Below are 15,659 nucleotides of genomic sequence, written 5' to 3'. Positions count from 1 at the left end.
ATAACTTATGTCTAGCTCTCTTTATGGATTTGAAGGGGGTTTGTTTCTGTTTTTAATTTATATTATTTTCTTTATTGTTACATTTTGTGTATGAAAAGTGCTCTTTAAATAAATAAACAAATAGAATAGGTCAAGACACATGAAGAATCAAAGTTGAACTAAAATCACATTCATTATTGAGACATGTGATCATACAGCTGAGCAGACTCGGTATGATCTCGTGACAGCCAGCGGGTGGCAGCAGTGCATCATGGGATGTGAAGTCTTTACCTTTACATATCTTTGGAGACATTTAGTTTTCTTTCAGAACAAAATCTCATGTTGTTTTTCCTTTGTACAAAATATACTTACAGTTTTGAAAGTACTCATTGTGCAGTAAAGGTTCCCTGTCATTGTTTCATTATAATATACAAAATGTTTATGAACTCTTCTGAATATGATTACTGCTGCATTAAGGGTTTTTACTGCAGGTATGGGATGAAAAACTAAAAGCAGTTGAATACAAAGTTAAATATCCAATAAGTGGAGTAGAAATAGAACTACAAAAATACTCAAGCAAATGTACTTAGTTAATTTCCACCTGTGTGTGTGTGTGTGTGTGTGTGTGTGTGTGTGTTGAGCTACAATCAGTCAGACGACCACAGATCAGGGGACAACAAACGCTTTTAGTTAGAAAGAAAAAATAAGAAAACAGGTAAAAACTAGTTTTGTCTACAGCGACATTGTATTGGAGTTTCCACTTAATTCCAACCAGAGTAAAAGCAGAATATTCATCCTCAATATTAGCAACTATGAAGTCACCACACACACATCACTACTAAGTCTAGAAACACAACATGGCTTGGCTCGACATGGTGGCTTCTGGCAAGACGCACAATATTATAGGCACTAAACTCTGGAACATGCAATATGGTGGCTGGTTACTGTAGGTTGTGCCGGGTCGGGTCCTGTCGAGGGGGTCCGTTCACAGAGGGGCGTTTGATTTAAGCAGCTGCGTGAGAGACAGCATGCTATAACTGGGCGGCAGGCGGAGCGTCAAGTACGCAGAGGTGAGGCTTCAGGTGGAGACAACAAACATCAGGTGAGAGGACGTTAGAGAACGAGGCACATTTATCGGATCCAGGTTGAAGACATTCAGGTTTGTTTTTTTCGCTTGTTTGAGGGTCGAAGAGCTCAATTTTTCCGATATCATTGTTAAAGTGCAGGAGCCTTCCCCCACATGTGAAGAATAAGGTGCAAAACTTTTAGATTTCTTGATGGCAAATCTATTGAGAGAGCATTAACATTCAGTGTCTGTATGTTCAGATTTGAGAGCTCAGGAAACAATCACGAAACTTCCCCTTGTTTTAGGAGTTGTTTCAGCAGAAAACCTACAAGAATTCTCTAGAGATAATTGAATTGAAATCTTGGCTGAGATGTACGGCAGGGCATTGCAACACGTCTGTTTCAGGTTAATTAAAAACATACATTTTCTTTGATTCTGCCGTTTGTATCGTTACAGCCAAGGTGAAATAAAGTGTGATACTAAGTGCTTTAAGAGAGAGGGGGATGTCAGGCGCCCAAGATAAGGTGGCATATATGTCTACATTTTAAATAAGAATAAGAGTTGGCATAAAGTGTAATAAAAAAGTATAATGTGCTATATAATGTATATTCTCCTCATTGATAGCCTACATTGAATAATAAAAACAAAACAAGCTCAAATAAATATCCTACACAATACACAACTCTACCATCTACAACCACTCCCAGGGTGCATTTCACTCATACACATCCAGTAACAGAGCTTAATTAAAGGTGAGTTGAAGTGAAAGTTGCTGAGAAATAACATTTTACATTATTGTTTTTTCAACAAACTTTATCAGAAAGACTCATTTTCTTTGCGGAAAATCTCAATGGGCCAGGGAGAGAAACTCTACTGAGCATGTGCAGTTAGATCTATGATGTGGATCAAGCCCAGAAGCTAACATGCTATTTTATTTTAAGGAACTTGGCGACATATATTTGATATCCAGTCCTTATATTACATTCATGCTTTAATAGGACACGTCCATATCTGACTGTCAGATTATCGTCAAAAGCATGTGCAGGGAATCCTAAGTGGAAGTGCCAACAACTGCAGTTCCTCAAATGGCCACTTGAGGCAACAACAACAACAACAACTGTGTCATATACGTGAAGCCATCGGCCGAAAAAGATTTGATCCCATTGACTTACATTGGGAAAGATTATTTTAGGTCTACAAGCTGTAAAATGTGCTAAAATGCATTAATTTGACTTCGCCAAGACCGAACGTCTACGATATAGCAGCTAGGAGACGGGTTTAAAGATCGCCAGAAGGTCCAGGTATTTTAGTTCTCCAAAGTAAGGCCATTTTGACTTCCCGTGCAACCGAGAACATTTGATAGGAATGAATGAAGCCCTGCATCCAACGCTTTATCCATTTCTCAATATACATCCATGTCTAACTGTCTGCTCTGCTTCGGGCCCGCCTCAATTACATTGATGCCCAGTTGTAAATTAGCCAGGAGTTATACTCTTCAGAAACCCATGGATGATATTAGAAACCATATCCATATTTCATACAGCCTATGGTTTCAAGTCAAAGTCGTTTAGACAGATAAGAACACTGCATAAGCCCAACAAGTGACATTCAAGTCGAACCCATTTAAGGATGAGTTGTCTGATCGAAACACAAAAGGCACTAAGAAAACTTCTCAAAAATGTCAGGAGCAATGTTTGATTAGAAGCTCATGATTCTGTCAGTACATCTTAAACGTGATTAGAAACTTTTGAGTAACTTTTTATTGATGTTCACCAACTGTTAAATCAAATTAAGATAGTTAAGAATATCAACCAAACTGCTTCAGGTTGTTAATCAGATGATCTCTATGTTAAGTCCTTGCAAACGACTCCTTCCACTCTTAGAAATATCTCCTTCTTGCTCTCAAATCTGGACTTTCAGATTCAAAGGTTGTTGTCTGCTCACTGAATGTTGTGTCTCCACATGACCAAACCTCGTTCAGGGTTCAACTTCCCGAAGAACGTCATCATGTCCGACAGTAAAAACCTAACAAGGTCGACCTCTGCATATGTTGCGACTCCAGTTGATGGCCTGCAAAGTCTCCTAGCGACATGCAGGCGGTTGATTGTATAAACTGGAGGGGTTGCAAACTGTTCCAGACATTCAACACGAAGACACAATTTGTCCTTTTCCCACTCATTTCATTAAGAGTACAAACTAAAAAGTGGGTTTGGTTTGATATTAAAAGTGCTTCCTTTGGAAACAAAAACACTACCAAAACAAACCGATTCAATGAAGACCTAAATGGAAGAATCTCTAACCTGGAAGAACATCTCGGTGGGTTTGAAATACTTTATAGCCAATTTAGGAGCTCTCGAGATTTGCTTATCAAACAACTGACTTGGAACGGCTGTTTTAGTGTCTGATAGGAGGACTCAAGAACTCCTAAAAAGTTGTTCAAATATTTTAAACAATATTCAAAATGCGTTTCAAAGACTCAGTTCAGAGTGAGGTCTGTGTGGGTCACGAATCGTAATACATACGTCAGATTTGCTTCCTGTAGGGGGCATTCTGGAAGTGGATGGAAAACATTACAGACCCCACACCTTTGTTTATCGCGGGCCAAATGGAAAATGGTGATTACAAAAAAATATGGTAGATTTCTAAGAAACCAATTTAAGGTGCAAACCACCGCCCCCACATCACCTCTGAGGCTTTCAGTCAAGGACTAGTTTCAGTAAGGGACTTTCAGTCAATAGAAGGAGTCTTGATGAGACACCGTCAGTTAAAAAGCAGGACTTTAAATAAGGGACTGTCAGTCAGCAGCACGGCGATGAGTAAGGGACTATCAGTCAATAATATCAGAGTGTAAAGCTGTATAACAGACACAAAACAATAAACTATCATAATACGAAATAAAAAAAAACAGGTTATATTCCGGAAGCAACATTTCCTTCAGAGTAATGTGTTGTTAAGCGTTGGTTTTTCCAAACTACTCCCCCCCCCCCCTTCCCCCTTGGAGACTAGCGGGACACAACAGCTGCCTTTTGATTATATTTACACACAAACTTTTTTTCTGGTTTTTCCTCTTTGTTTGATTTTCCTAGAAAAAGACACCATCTGTTCTCCTCTCCAGCTGCCCTTGAGCGTCAGGTTGGTTCTCAAATCCAGAACTTTGCAGAGTCTCCAGACAGAATCAGACGGAGTAGAGACTCCAACAGTCCTACCAGCTCTGACGTTATCCTTCGTTATCTGAAAACAGTGTAACAATCATTAAAACTCCGTGAACAACCATGTCACACTCCTTTTCCTTCTGGTGCCGACTCAGTACGCGAGTCCACCGATCAGTCGTCCCGGTCATCAGCCCAACTGATCAGCTGACTCTTTCGCTGACGGCAGTCCGTGACTCTACGGTTTCTTCTCGGCTGGGACATGGGACCGCGGACTGGGGGACGATGTCTCTGAGCTCCCTGTCATCACCTGCTGCCTCTGGTTCAGCCCGAAGCCTCGCCCTTCCATCTGCTCCAGTAACAAGGCCAACTCCGGCTCCAGATGCTCCTGTAGGTCGAGGTGGAAGGGAGCTTGAAGGCCTTGAGTTGCTGTTTGAACCTCCTCTTGAAACCTCTCTGCTTTCTGATGCCGGATCCCGTCTTCCTTCCGCCTTGACGCCTTCATCTCTGACCTCTCGGCTTGGCAAAAGGCTTCCTCGACTAGGCCGTGTGGTGCTCAGATCTTGGGGCTGTTCGCCCTGATTCAGCGGAGCTGGGTTGGTCCTGGTTAGGCTTGGAGATGGTCGGTGGGATGAGAGGTGCTGCATATGGGGCCTGGTGAGCTGGGGCTGTGGACGTGGCTGTGTTTGAATCCGTTGAAAGTGTGGTTGTGCTTGGGACTGAGCCGGGGGTGGCGTAGGCTGTGAGAGAGACTGTCTGGCTTGTTGTCTTTGTTGGGTCTGGAGTTGTTGCGATGGCTGCCTCGTCAGGGATTGGGGCTGCATTTGATGCCTTTGTTGCAGGTGAGGTTGGACTGATGTCTGGGGTGGAGGCAAAGTTTGGGCAGGGGTCCTGGATTGGGGTTGATTTGGAAGTGGAGCAGGACCCCTGGATTGTGGTTGATTTGGAGTTTGGGCTAGGGACCTGGGCTGGGGTTGAGGTGGAGTTTGGGATGGAGATCTGGAATGGGGCTGTGGTGGAGGTCGGATCCTGGGTTGGGATTGAGGCTGAATTTGGGCAGGGGTTCTGTGTTGCTGTTGCGTCTGAAGCTGGGCTGGGGTTCGGGTCGGGGGTTGGAGTTGGAGATGAGACTGCAGTGACTGCCGGAGCTGGGGTTGTTGTTTGAGCTGTGTTTGGAGTTGAGACGGGTGCCTGGGCTGGGTTTGAGGTTGGAGTACAGTGGGAGACTGGGTCTGTGGATGTGGAGGCCTTGTTTGAGGAAGGTGTGTCTGAGGTGGAGTCTGAAGCTGGGATTGGTGTTTGGCTGGGGAGTGGACAGGATGTGACTGGCCTTTTTGCGATGAAGCCTGGCTCTGACTGTGAGTTTGGGGAGGGGGTAGTTGGGACCGTGGCTGGGGCAAGACATTACTGGTAGGAGAGGGCTGAGGAGCGTGGTATCTTGGCTTGGCTTGTGGCTGAGTGGGAGACTGGCTCTGAGGATGCTCCTGGGAACTAGGTTGAGGGGGAGTCTGTCGAGGTTCAGGCTTGGATTGTGGTTTCGGAGGAGCTTCATGAGTGTGATGCACTTGTTGAGTGGAGAGCTGAGGTACAGCCTGGGGCTTGACTTCAGCCTTTGACTGGCTGGAAGGTGCTGGATGTCCAGAGGCTGGAGAAAGAGGCTGATCCAAACTGGAGGCAGAGGGATGTTGGTGGCGGTGATGATGGTGGTGGTGGTGGTGATGATGGTGGTGTTTGTGAGGTGGTCGGTCCTTCCGTTTGTGACTTTTTGTTGGGCTAATGCTACTACTGCTGCTGCTACTTCTTTCTCCAGTTTCTTCCTCTCCTCCCTTATCACTTATATCTTCGTATAATTCCTCTCCTCTGCTTCTGCCTTCTCCAGCTGCTATTCCTGTTTTCTCCTTGTGCTTCTTTCCTTTATGCGCCTTGTGTCCATGTGGTTGACTTTCGTCTGAAGCAGATGGCTGTTTCTGTGATTGTGACTGGCTCTGCTCAGAAGGGGTAGGCTGAGGTTCTGGGGTTGGAGCTTCCTCCCCTTTACTTGCCTCCCCCTTTACAGTATCAGTTATTGAAGCTGATGGAGTTTGAACAATTTCCCTCTCCTCCACTGTCTCTCTCGTTTTGCGTTTTTTGATTGGCAGGGCTGTTTCCTGGACGAAATGTTTGCTGGAAGACTCCTTTGCTGCTCTCCGTTTAGCCTCTGCGGCTAAAATGGCGGCTGCAGCGTAGCTCCCAACTGTTGCGCTAACAGAAGTTGATGGAGTGGAGGTGGATATTGCCGCAACGGATGGCGCTACTGAGGCTGAGGCTGGTTTCCTTCCCCGTTTCTTGGGGGCGGTCTGTGGTGGGGTCGGAAGTTCCTGTTCTGATTTCCTCTTTCTGCCCGGACGGGATTTGGCCACCAGGGCAGGAGACACCACCTGTGTTGGCAAATACCACATCATTAGGTGACATTAGCATCAACGTTGTTACTACTTATTACTACCTACTACTACAAGGGCGTATTGACTGCGTAACGAAGGACTCTATGAACTCTATGGACTCTATGAAATTGTTTCAAAATCAAAAAGGTGGTGGGAGCTTTTAACCTGTTAAGCCCTGAGCCTGTTTTCCAGGTCTCAGGCTCGAAAATGACATTCCCAGAACAAATTACTATAACTTCTAAAAGGGGTAAATTAATCATCTTTTTTCTCAAAGTAATGATAAACCTGTGAGTTGGATGTAGAAAAGTCAGAATCAATATAGATGTTTTTTATTTTAAAGTAAATTTAGATTGAACATAGTAAAAAAATGTAAATTATAGTGTCCGTCCAAAAAAGAAAATGACTTATAGTGAAAACCACCCTTGAATGATGGGATAGTAGACTAAAAGCTTTAGGAATCCAAACTATAACATATAATAAGTACCCTGTATCAAGATTGATGCAAAACAAGTGAAATTTGACCTTTTTAGAGAGGTTTAGAAAAAAAAAAACACTTCTGGGGTCATTTGGGTGGATTTTCCATATCTCTGGCCCCCCTTGGTCGATTTTGATGATTGACACCACTTTTGAACCGTTAGAGCCAATAGAATCGAGGGGAAGTTCCTAAAATCCATCTAAACATTACCCATTGTTGAATGAGTGATGCGCAGCCAGAATGCCCCGGAACCGGAAGCTGCGATACACTCTGGTGGCTATCATTAGCAGCTAATATGAAATCTCCGTTTTTGAAATAAAAATGGAATAATGGATTATCAGTAATCATTTCAAAGTGACACAGACACTTTGGATTAACCATTGGATTAATCTTCAGCAGCGTTTTTATCATTTTAATGCCATTGAACACGACTTTTGATCAGAATAACAGCTAAAGTGAGACGATCTCCCGTGAATGCTCCGTAATGCTCCGTGTTGTGATGTCTGTGTTTGCTTCCCCTGTCGCGAGTTCTGATCGCTCAGTGATGATACTAATACCTATAGAATCTGTGGAATCTCAGCTTTAATCTGATATCTTGTATGTGCAGTTACGATAAGTAAGAAGGGTATTTTTACCTTGAGTTCTGTGCTAAGTGCGTTAGCATTTTTTCGCTCAGGGCTCATTTAGACGCTTCTTGTGAGACTTGAGCTTTGTTTCGGTAAAAATTGTTCATATCTTCAGTTAGCTGAGTTTCTAACCGTTAAGTGAGTATGACACATTAATAGGTTTTTAAATATTAAGAAGCCCTGAGACACAGTTTCGTGAAAAAACTACCCGCAGGACCCGGATTAGAGTCCTCTCGGGCTTAACAGGTTAACACAGTATGTTGATCTTTTATTTGATTTCTGTTCTAGGAAAGGCTTTGAGTACTTTACCATGAAAATCACAAACAAAATCACACGGCCTTGGTTAGTCTACAATACCCACTTTAAAACAAAGTCATGGGACTTCTCCACAAAGAACATATGGACTGGACCATTGAAACACCTGTTGCTTCTCCAGTAACTTTGCAAGAATAAAGAACCAATGATATACTGAGAATTTGTTTAAAGCTTGGGCAAATATCTGTCTCTCTTTCCTTACTTTTTTCTGGGGCCTACTGAAAGTCCTTATTCTGATTTGTGGTTTCTGTGGGCTAATCAACCACCATACTTTTGTATAAACATCCATAAAGGTGGAAGTTGAAGATCTTGCATACAAGGCTCCTTAGCCAAACATTCTCAGTTCACCTTTACTACAAGTTTAGATCAGTCTGGAATCCTCCCCTGCCAGCAGATTGAACTGACTTTGAGGTGCTTTTTTCTCGGTTACTCTGCTTCTTTCTCTTAAAGGTGGGGTAGGTAAGTTTGAGACACCGGCTCGAGATACACTTTTTGTTATATTCCATGGAATGCTCTTAACATCCCGATAGCAATGAATATCTCAAGTGCTTTGACAAAAGATCCATAAAAAAATATAATCTGTGGAAGCCGTAGTACTGTAAAAAGCACGACCAATCATTTTAGCCGGCCCTGCTAAAATACCTGGATGGCCTACCTGCCTGTCAGCCTTCCATCTGTGCACAAACTTATCTTGTGCCCTCATTGGTCATGTGCGCGTTCGTGTGTGTTGGAGGAGGGGCTCTGTAAGGAAGTGGCAGATTTCTTCCGGCTGTGTATTTTCAAATTCTAGCGATCTCGAGCTGGTTTATCCAAAATGACCTACCCCACCTTTAAAGTTCATCATCAATAAGGGCAGTGTTTTGTCTAAACCTGGTAACAGGGGCGCTGCGCCCTCTTACTTTCGGCATGCGCCCTAATACTAAAATGTTTATTTCCCCTTAAAATGTTAAAGTGATGGCAGACAACAATATTTCAGTTCGTCAAAAACAGTATAATTACTCAAAAAATATGAAAATCGTGTCAAATAGACCGTTTATTTTACTGTCCTGATCTATTTGTTGTTTGAGGTGCAATATATGACTCGCAGCTTCCGCTCCCGAGACCACATCACTCCCGTCCTCCAGAACCTCCACTGGCTCCCCGTCCGTCAAATAATCGACTTCAAAGTCCTCCTCATTACTCACAAAGCCCTCAACAACCAGGCCCCCCCCCCCTACCTCACAAACCTGCTGCACCACCACACCCCTTCCCGCTGCCTCCGCTCATCAGAATCCAACCTCCTGTCCATCCCCCACCCGCATCTATCACCGGACCTGGGGGGACAGAGCCTTCTCCGTCGCTGCCCCTCCCTCTGGAACTCACTCCCACAACCCATCAGAGACTGCACTGACCTCACCAGCTTCAAAAAACTCACAAAAACTCACCTCTTCAATCTGGCTTTTAATGTGTGATTGTATTGCTTGATTTTAATTTGACTTTAACTATATATATTTATTTGTTGTTCTTTTATTTTCACTATATCTGTAAAGCGTCTTTGAGCACCTGTAAAAGCGCTAACAAAATAAATATATTATTATTATTAAGACATGAAGAAACTATTATTTTCTGCCACGCTCTAATTCATTATTTTCACCAGAAGTGACGTGACCCTCATACTATATTTCTCCAAAAAGAACCTGAAGGGTTTTTGGTGTCATGCTCCAACAGTTATTTCAGTGTTAATTACAGACAGATGATAAAACACTGCTCAGATTCAGCTCAGACAGCCTCTTTCAGTTTTTCTTGCCTTGACTTGATTTTCTGTCTATGCTGATTCATAATGTTCTTTATATAGGTAGCTATCCTGGGACCAATTTTCCTTTGGAGACACAAACAAGAGCTGCTCAAGGACTGCCCATCACAAGAAGGTGGTGATTCACACAGGAGAGGCCCCAAACGTTCTACCTCTAGTTTTGTTTCCTGCTTAAACATAGTTCTTCCAGAATTGGTGCTTTGGGAATGTTTATTTGCCCTTCTCAGTGTATTGCAGTGATCTTTGAACTAAATCCCTTTAACTAAACCGATTTAATGACAGACTGATCATACCTTTGAGGCAGTAGAGGTGGTGCCAGTGGAGGATTCTGCTTTGCCGAAGGGCATCTTGACCAGCAGTTTACCCGGAGTTTTCTCAACCACACGTTTCATAGCCACGCCCTCCGTAGCCTGCCGCATCTTCCCACTGCCTACACAAACACAAAGAAAAATAAACATATCCAACTAAACACAAAGGAAATACAAAAAAAAGTGTTGTTTCTTATAATCGTTGTTTTTGATCTTATCTTACAACTTATTTCCTTATGTTGTTTATGTTTACACCAGCAAACACCAAAGCAAACTCCTTGTATGTGTAAACGTACCTGGCAATAAACTCTATCTGATTCTGATATGAATTTTGCTAAGTGTTGGTTTGAATTAAATGACTTCAGTTTAAGTTTGTAATTGTAAGTGCCTGATTACCTTTTGGACGCCCCCGTCCTCGACCTGATGGTTTCACCACCTTGACTTTCTTTGGGGGGCGCTTCTCGCGGCGGGAGGGACTTCCACGTCCGGTGACAGTGAAATCAAAATCGTTTGGGTCGGTGGTCGTGTCGCCGACCTTCTGGAAGTAGGCGATAAGTTCAACCTTGGAACGAAAGGCTTTACCGTCCGAGCTGAACACAGAGAAATACGTTATTTATAAAAACTGTTTGATTCTCCCTTTCTTCATGAAAAGCCATCACATCATAAAGTTTAAGGAACTAAATAACCCGTAACTCTGGATTTATTTGTTGTTTGAGGTGCAATATATGAGCATCTTTAAGACATGAAGAAACTATTATTTTCCAAATTCATTATTTTCCCCGGAAGTGAGGTTAGCGCCCTCATACTATATTTAACAAAAAAGAAACCTGAAGGGTTTTTGGTACCAGGTACTATATCATGCTCCAACAGTTATTTCAGTGTAACTTTAAGGCTTTACCGTCCGAGCTGAACAAAGAGAAATACGTTATTTATAAAACAGTTTGATTCTCCCTCTCTTCATGAAAAACCAACACATCATACGGTTTAGCTTACTTGATCAGGTAGACATCGAACTTCCCGGCTGAGCGACCAGACTTCCTCTGTTTGAGTTTGCGGGTCCAGCCTTCGGGCAGTGACGGGTCGTCGTACAGCGGCCCGCGGTCCCGGATCACAGACCGTCGCTGCCTGGGAGAACTTGCTGACTCGCTGCCGGCCGCCGACTCTGATCCCGGCTCTGAGGGCCCCGCCACCGGCTCCTCTGAAGCCTGCAGGACGGAGGTGACATTAAAGGTCTCTTATTAAGCTATTTTTAGGCATATATTATGGCTTTCAGATATATACAAATATATAAAAACATATGGGTTAGGGTTAGGGTGTTTTGCTCAAAATACCAAACAGATCATGCATTTTAGACATCCCTTATATCCCTCTATTCCAGCCCTGTTAGAGAAACGCTGATTATGGGTCCTTTAGCTTGAAAAAAAAAAAAATAGGAGGCGGAGCTAATGCCAGCTCAGAATTCTACGAGATACTCAGCTAAATGCTGTCGTGATTAAATGCCATATCATGTTCCAAACCACATCAAGGATTATTTCTGAAACAGTTTGGAGCTCAAATGCTTTTTCTCTCTCTGGTTTACCACAAGGTGAGTTCCTTTTTTTATTCCCTGCTTCTTTACACATGCTCTCTCCAGTACAGGTTAGCTCTGAGTGTTAGCGATGCTTGCTAATGTAAACAAAGACCATATTACGTCCAAAACAGTCGGGCATTGTTTCTGATAGCAACGTTTCTGATAGGGCCGTGGGTGTAAAGCCAGCCCACATTTCAGATATTACGTCATATCGGACGCAAATCTGGATCAGCTCCGTTGTAGCCACATTTTTGGAGATTTGGGTACGGAGGAAAAGAGAGAGGGTTTTGTTTTCTGACACTTTGTGAGTTCCCCGACACACCGGGGACACATATTTATGTATAAAAGACATCAAAAAGTGGATTTGGCATGATAGGTGACCTTTAAAACGGATTATTGTCCTCAAAACGTTCATAATATGGTACCCTAATGTGAAAAAACTCCAGGACTCCAAAACCTGGGTAGCCACTGACTTCTGTTCAGAACCAGAATCAGGATTCCTTTTTTAGTCCCACAGCGGGGAACTTTGCAGTGTTACAGCAAAAGTGGCACAAAAAGGCATGCAATAATAAAAAGTAAGCTAACTAATTAAATATAGAAAAGAACACATTAGTAATAGAATAAAAAAGACAAATAGGTTCACATCCATGGTTAAATATGATGAACAGCAATGTAAAGAACTAAGTGACGCGTTGTTGAGACATTATAAAAATGTTGGGACATTTAAAACAACGTCTGTTTTTCACATAAAACTGATTATTGCACAGTATTGCAAAAAAATAATCTATATTGCACATTGCCAGGTTTATTGTTGTTACACCTGTGTTTACCTGTGGCTCCGCCCCCTTCTGTGGCTGCAGCACAGAGGCTGATTCTGTGCTCTCTGAATCTCGGTCAACATGGCGGCGCTCCCTGCGGTTCTTCTTGGTCTTACTGTGGGATCTTTCTCTCTCCCTGGATGGGGGCTGCGGGTCGAAGGGTTCGTCCTCACTATCCTCACTGTGGAAAAGAGATGACATCATGCCTGTTAAAATAACATCACTGATAACATGACATGGTCGTAGCTGTTCAGTGTTTTGTTTATTTAGCGGTAATTTCTCCTTTTGGACGGCAGAGTTGCATCCAGTAATCAAATCCGACTATCTCTGACGCAGTTAGTTCACTCCATCTCTACGTTTTTACAATGTAGGGCTGGGTCGTATATGGTTTGACAAAAATATTTCCGTATAGCTGATGCTGTGTGTTTACCCCTTTCCCTTGTTCATTTGTTTCCCAGTTGTTGTAGGGCCTGCTTTGGTTGTTTGATAAACTGATTAAGAATGATTGTGATCGGTGGTTGGCTTCATGAGGACCGCCAACTCAAACATGATCAACAACTGTGTATCCTAGAAACCTTAAATCAGAGGTTATAATGTTAGCAGACAGACTCGATGTAGATCAGTCATGTTTTCATTTTGTATCAAGCCGTAAAAACGTTGTAGCATGAGGGAGTTGAAGTCATTTGCCTTACTTGGTATTGCAAGTCCTGCCATGAGACTTTTGCACATTGCGATGTCGTGCTGAAACTATATAGTGTGGACCTTAAACCTTAAACTGCATTTAGGTCAAACACTGTCCTATGATAACGGATCTGAGGAAATCCCAAATCAAAGTGAAATAAATGATATTGAAATAACATCTGTGATAAATACAACTAGACTAATATATTTTGTAACCAGCTGTCTATAATTAGGAATGAAGGAATTATACCACATTTTAGATGCAGGTAATAAGCCATAATGATTAATAATACAGTGCACTTTTAGCCTAATGAAAGCTCACTGAGAGAAGGGAGTGCAACAACGACCCTGTAAATAAAATAAAGCGGCATTCTTGCGCAGATTGCATCACAAACTGCATGCATGTAGTTTCCTGTTGTGATGAAACTGTTACTCCACAACTTTCAGTGGCATTACTAACCTAATTAATTACGCCAAAATAATTGATTAATCAAGGAAAAAATTGGCAGACAATCAATAGTGGTAGGTGTAATAATTGTTAATTGCACATTATTTTGTACATGCCTCCTATTTACTGTCAGATGACCTCTCAGGTTCATCTAGTGAACCCTGCTACATCTACACCAGGTCTCAAATATTTCTTTCTTTTTTAAATACATTTTGTAGTAGTAGTTTGTAGTTCACATAGTTAAAAAGTATGCATGTTATTCTTGCTTTTGTTCAAAAATGTTTATGACTTGTCGTAGTTGTACAAAGCTTTGGCAATACTGTATGTCTTTATGGTCATGCCAATAAAGCTAATTTAATTGAATGGTTATGATGATGAAGCTGCAGGTAGAGATGAAGCAGCAGGACAGGAAGTGAGCCTTTCCACACACACACACACACACACACACACACACACACACACACACACACACACACACACACACACACACACACACACACACACACACACAACACACAGCTGCCTTGCTCTGCGGCACTGAGGTAGGTAGATAGATACTTTATTGATCCCAAATTGGGAAATACTTTTGTTACAGCAGCAGTGTGTTAAGAGGTGGAATAAAGTATAAACATAATAAAATAAATAATGAACAGCAAATGTAAACATATCTTCAGTAGAAAAGACAAATAAAACACAATAAAAAATAAATAAAATGTTCTATAAAAGACCAAAATACGGCAGCATCAGAAATATAGATGTATACTACAGGAGCAGAGACAATTATACACATAGGATAGTATAGTATTAGATGAGATAATGAGTAATAAGCCAGGGGGGCGTATGGTATATAACGGGACGTGTGTGTGTGTGTAATGTATGTGTGTGTGTGTGTAACAGGGAGGGGGTTAACACAGGTTATAGAACAGCAGTCTAATGACAACACACTCTCTGTTTTTGCTAACGACCTAGCATCCTGTTAGCTTCCCCTGTGTGTCTGACGGAGGCGGGCGGACACACACAGACTCCCCGGCCCCGGCCTCACTTTCCCGGGGAGTTGTGTGGAAGTCCGAGCGGCCCGGCGGAGCACCGAGAGCGGGCTAAGAGCTAAAGCTGCTCCGACACAGCAGCAAGTTGGTGACGTATTCCCGCTAACCCCGCTCCGCGGAGACAGGCCGGGGTAAAAAACAACGCACTTTTTTACTTCAATAAAACACACGACGGATAACGGTTTGGTGACAGTGGCGGTAGTTTAAAAGGAGGTTAAAATATACAAAAATAACACTTACAGTCTTTCCTCTCCGCTCTCCACGGCGGCCATTTTTATTTAAATAAATAATTTTATATTAAAAAAAAGCCTCCAAACATCTCCTGCTGCACCCCGCCCCCTCGGACTCCATTTCCAACCGCCGTCAGTAGGCAAATATCGCGAGAACTGCACAGAGATGAGGTCAACAACATTCGCAAGGGTAGTGTAAGTCCCGCGAGATGTGAACTATATTCAGGTCACGCCGAGACGTTGATTGGCACGCTGTGAAATCTCTGAAAATAACAAACAATATGTTTACGTCATTAAACTTCAGGACAAAAATAAATTAAAGGTAAGCTAAAAAATGTCACTTTGATAAGTAGGAAAGAACATTTTAGGGGTGGTTGTATAAGTAATATACATTTATTTAATTATTATTATAATGTTTTTTGATTCATTTACCTTTTTAATTAATTATTTTTATCATAGCACAATAATTCTAAAAACGATTTTTACATTTAATAAATAATTAAAAACATTTAAAGTGTCTTTTTCTTATGTTCTTCATCTTATATTTGGAAATGCAAAATATCAAATAAAATATGTAAGACATATATGAACTTAAAGGTGGGGTAGGTAAGTTTGAGAAACCGGCTCGAGATACACTTTTTGTTATATTCCATGGAATGCTCTTAACATCCCGATAGCAATGAATATCTTAAGTGCTTTGACAAAAAATCCATAAAAAAAATTCATCTGTGGAAGC

The 15,659-nt window shown here is 42.1% G+C and overlaps 1 protein-coding gene across 1 annotated transcript; it reads right to left on the bottom strand.

Annotated features, from left to right (window-relative positions):
- Positions 1-645: 645 nt before the first annotated feature.
- On the bottom strand, positions 646-15,245 carry mecp2 (methyl CpG binding protein 2). The gene is made up of 6 exons (XM_034124160.1): positions 14,934-15,245; positions 12,531-12,699; positions 11,124-11,335; positions 10,527-10,720; positions 10,116-10,252; positions 646-6,611 (listed from the first exon to the last, which is right to left on the bottom strand). Exons 1-6 carry the CDS (start codon positions 14,963-14,965, stop codon positions 4,398-4,400), a joined length of 2,958 nt encoding a protein of 985 aa, XP_033980051.1. The 5' UTR covers positions 14,966-15,245; the 3' UTR covers positions 646-4,397.
- Positions 15,246-15,659: the final 414 nt, after the last annotated feature.

The sequence above is a fragment of the Trematomus bernacchii genome, unplaced genomic scaffold (genome assembly GCF_902827165.1).
Source record: "Trematomus bernacchii unplaced genomic scaffold, fTreBer1.1, whole genome shotgun sequence".
Classification (NCBI taxonomy): domain Eukaryota; kingdom Metazoa; phylum Chordata; class Actinopteri; order Perciformes; family Nototheniidae; genus Trematomus; species Trematomus bernacchii.
This window is presented reverse-complemented; position numbering and strand designations above follow the sequence as displayed.

What these genes read in the sequence shown, in the direction of transcription:
- mecp2 (XM_034124160.1), bottom strand. Translation starts at nt 14,965, where the DNA reads ATGGCCGCCGTGGAGAGCGGAGAGGAAAGACT. An exon ending in AGAAGGGGGCGGAGCCACAG is followed by an intron (nt 11,336 to 12,530) that starts GTAAACACAGGT and finishes TCCGTCCTGCAG; the next exon opens with GCTTCAGAGGAGCCGGTGGC. An exon ending in TTCGATGTCTACCTGATCAA is followed by an intron (nt 10,721 to 11,123) that starts GTAAGCTAAACC and finishes CTCTGTGTTCAG; the next exon opens with CTCGGACGGTAAAGCCTTTC.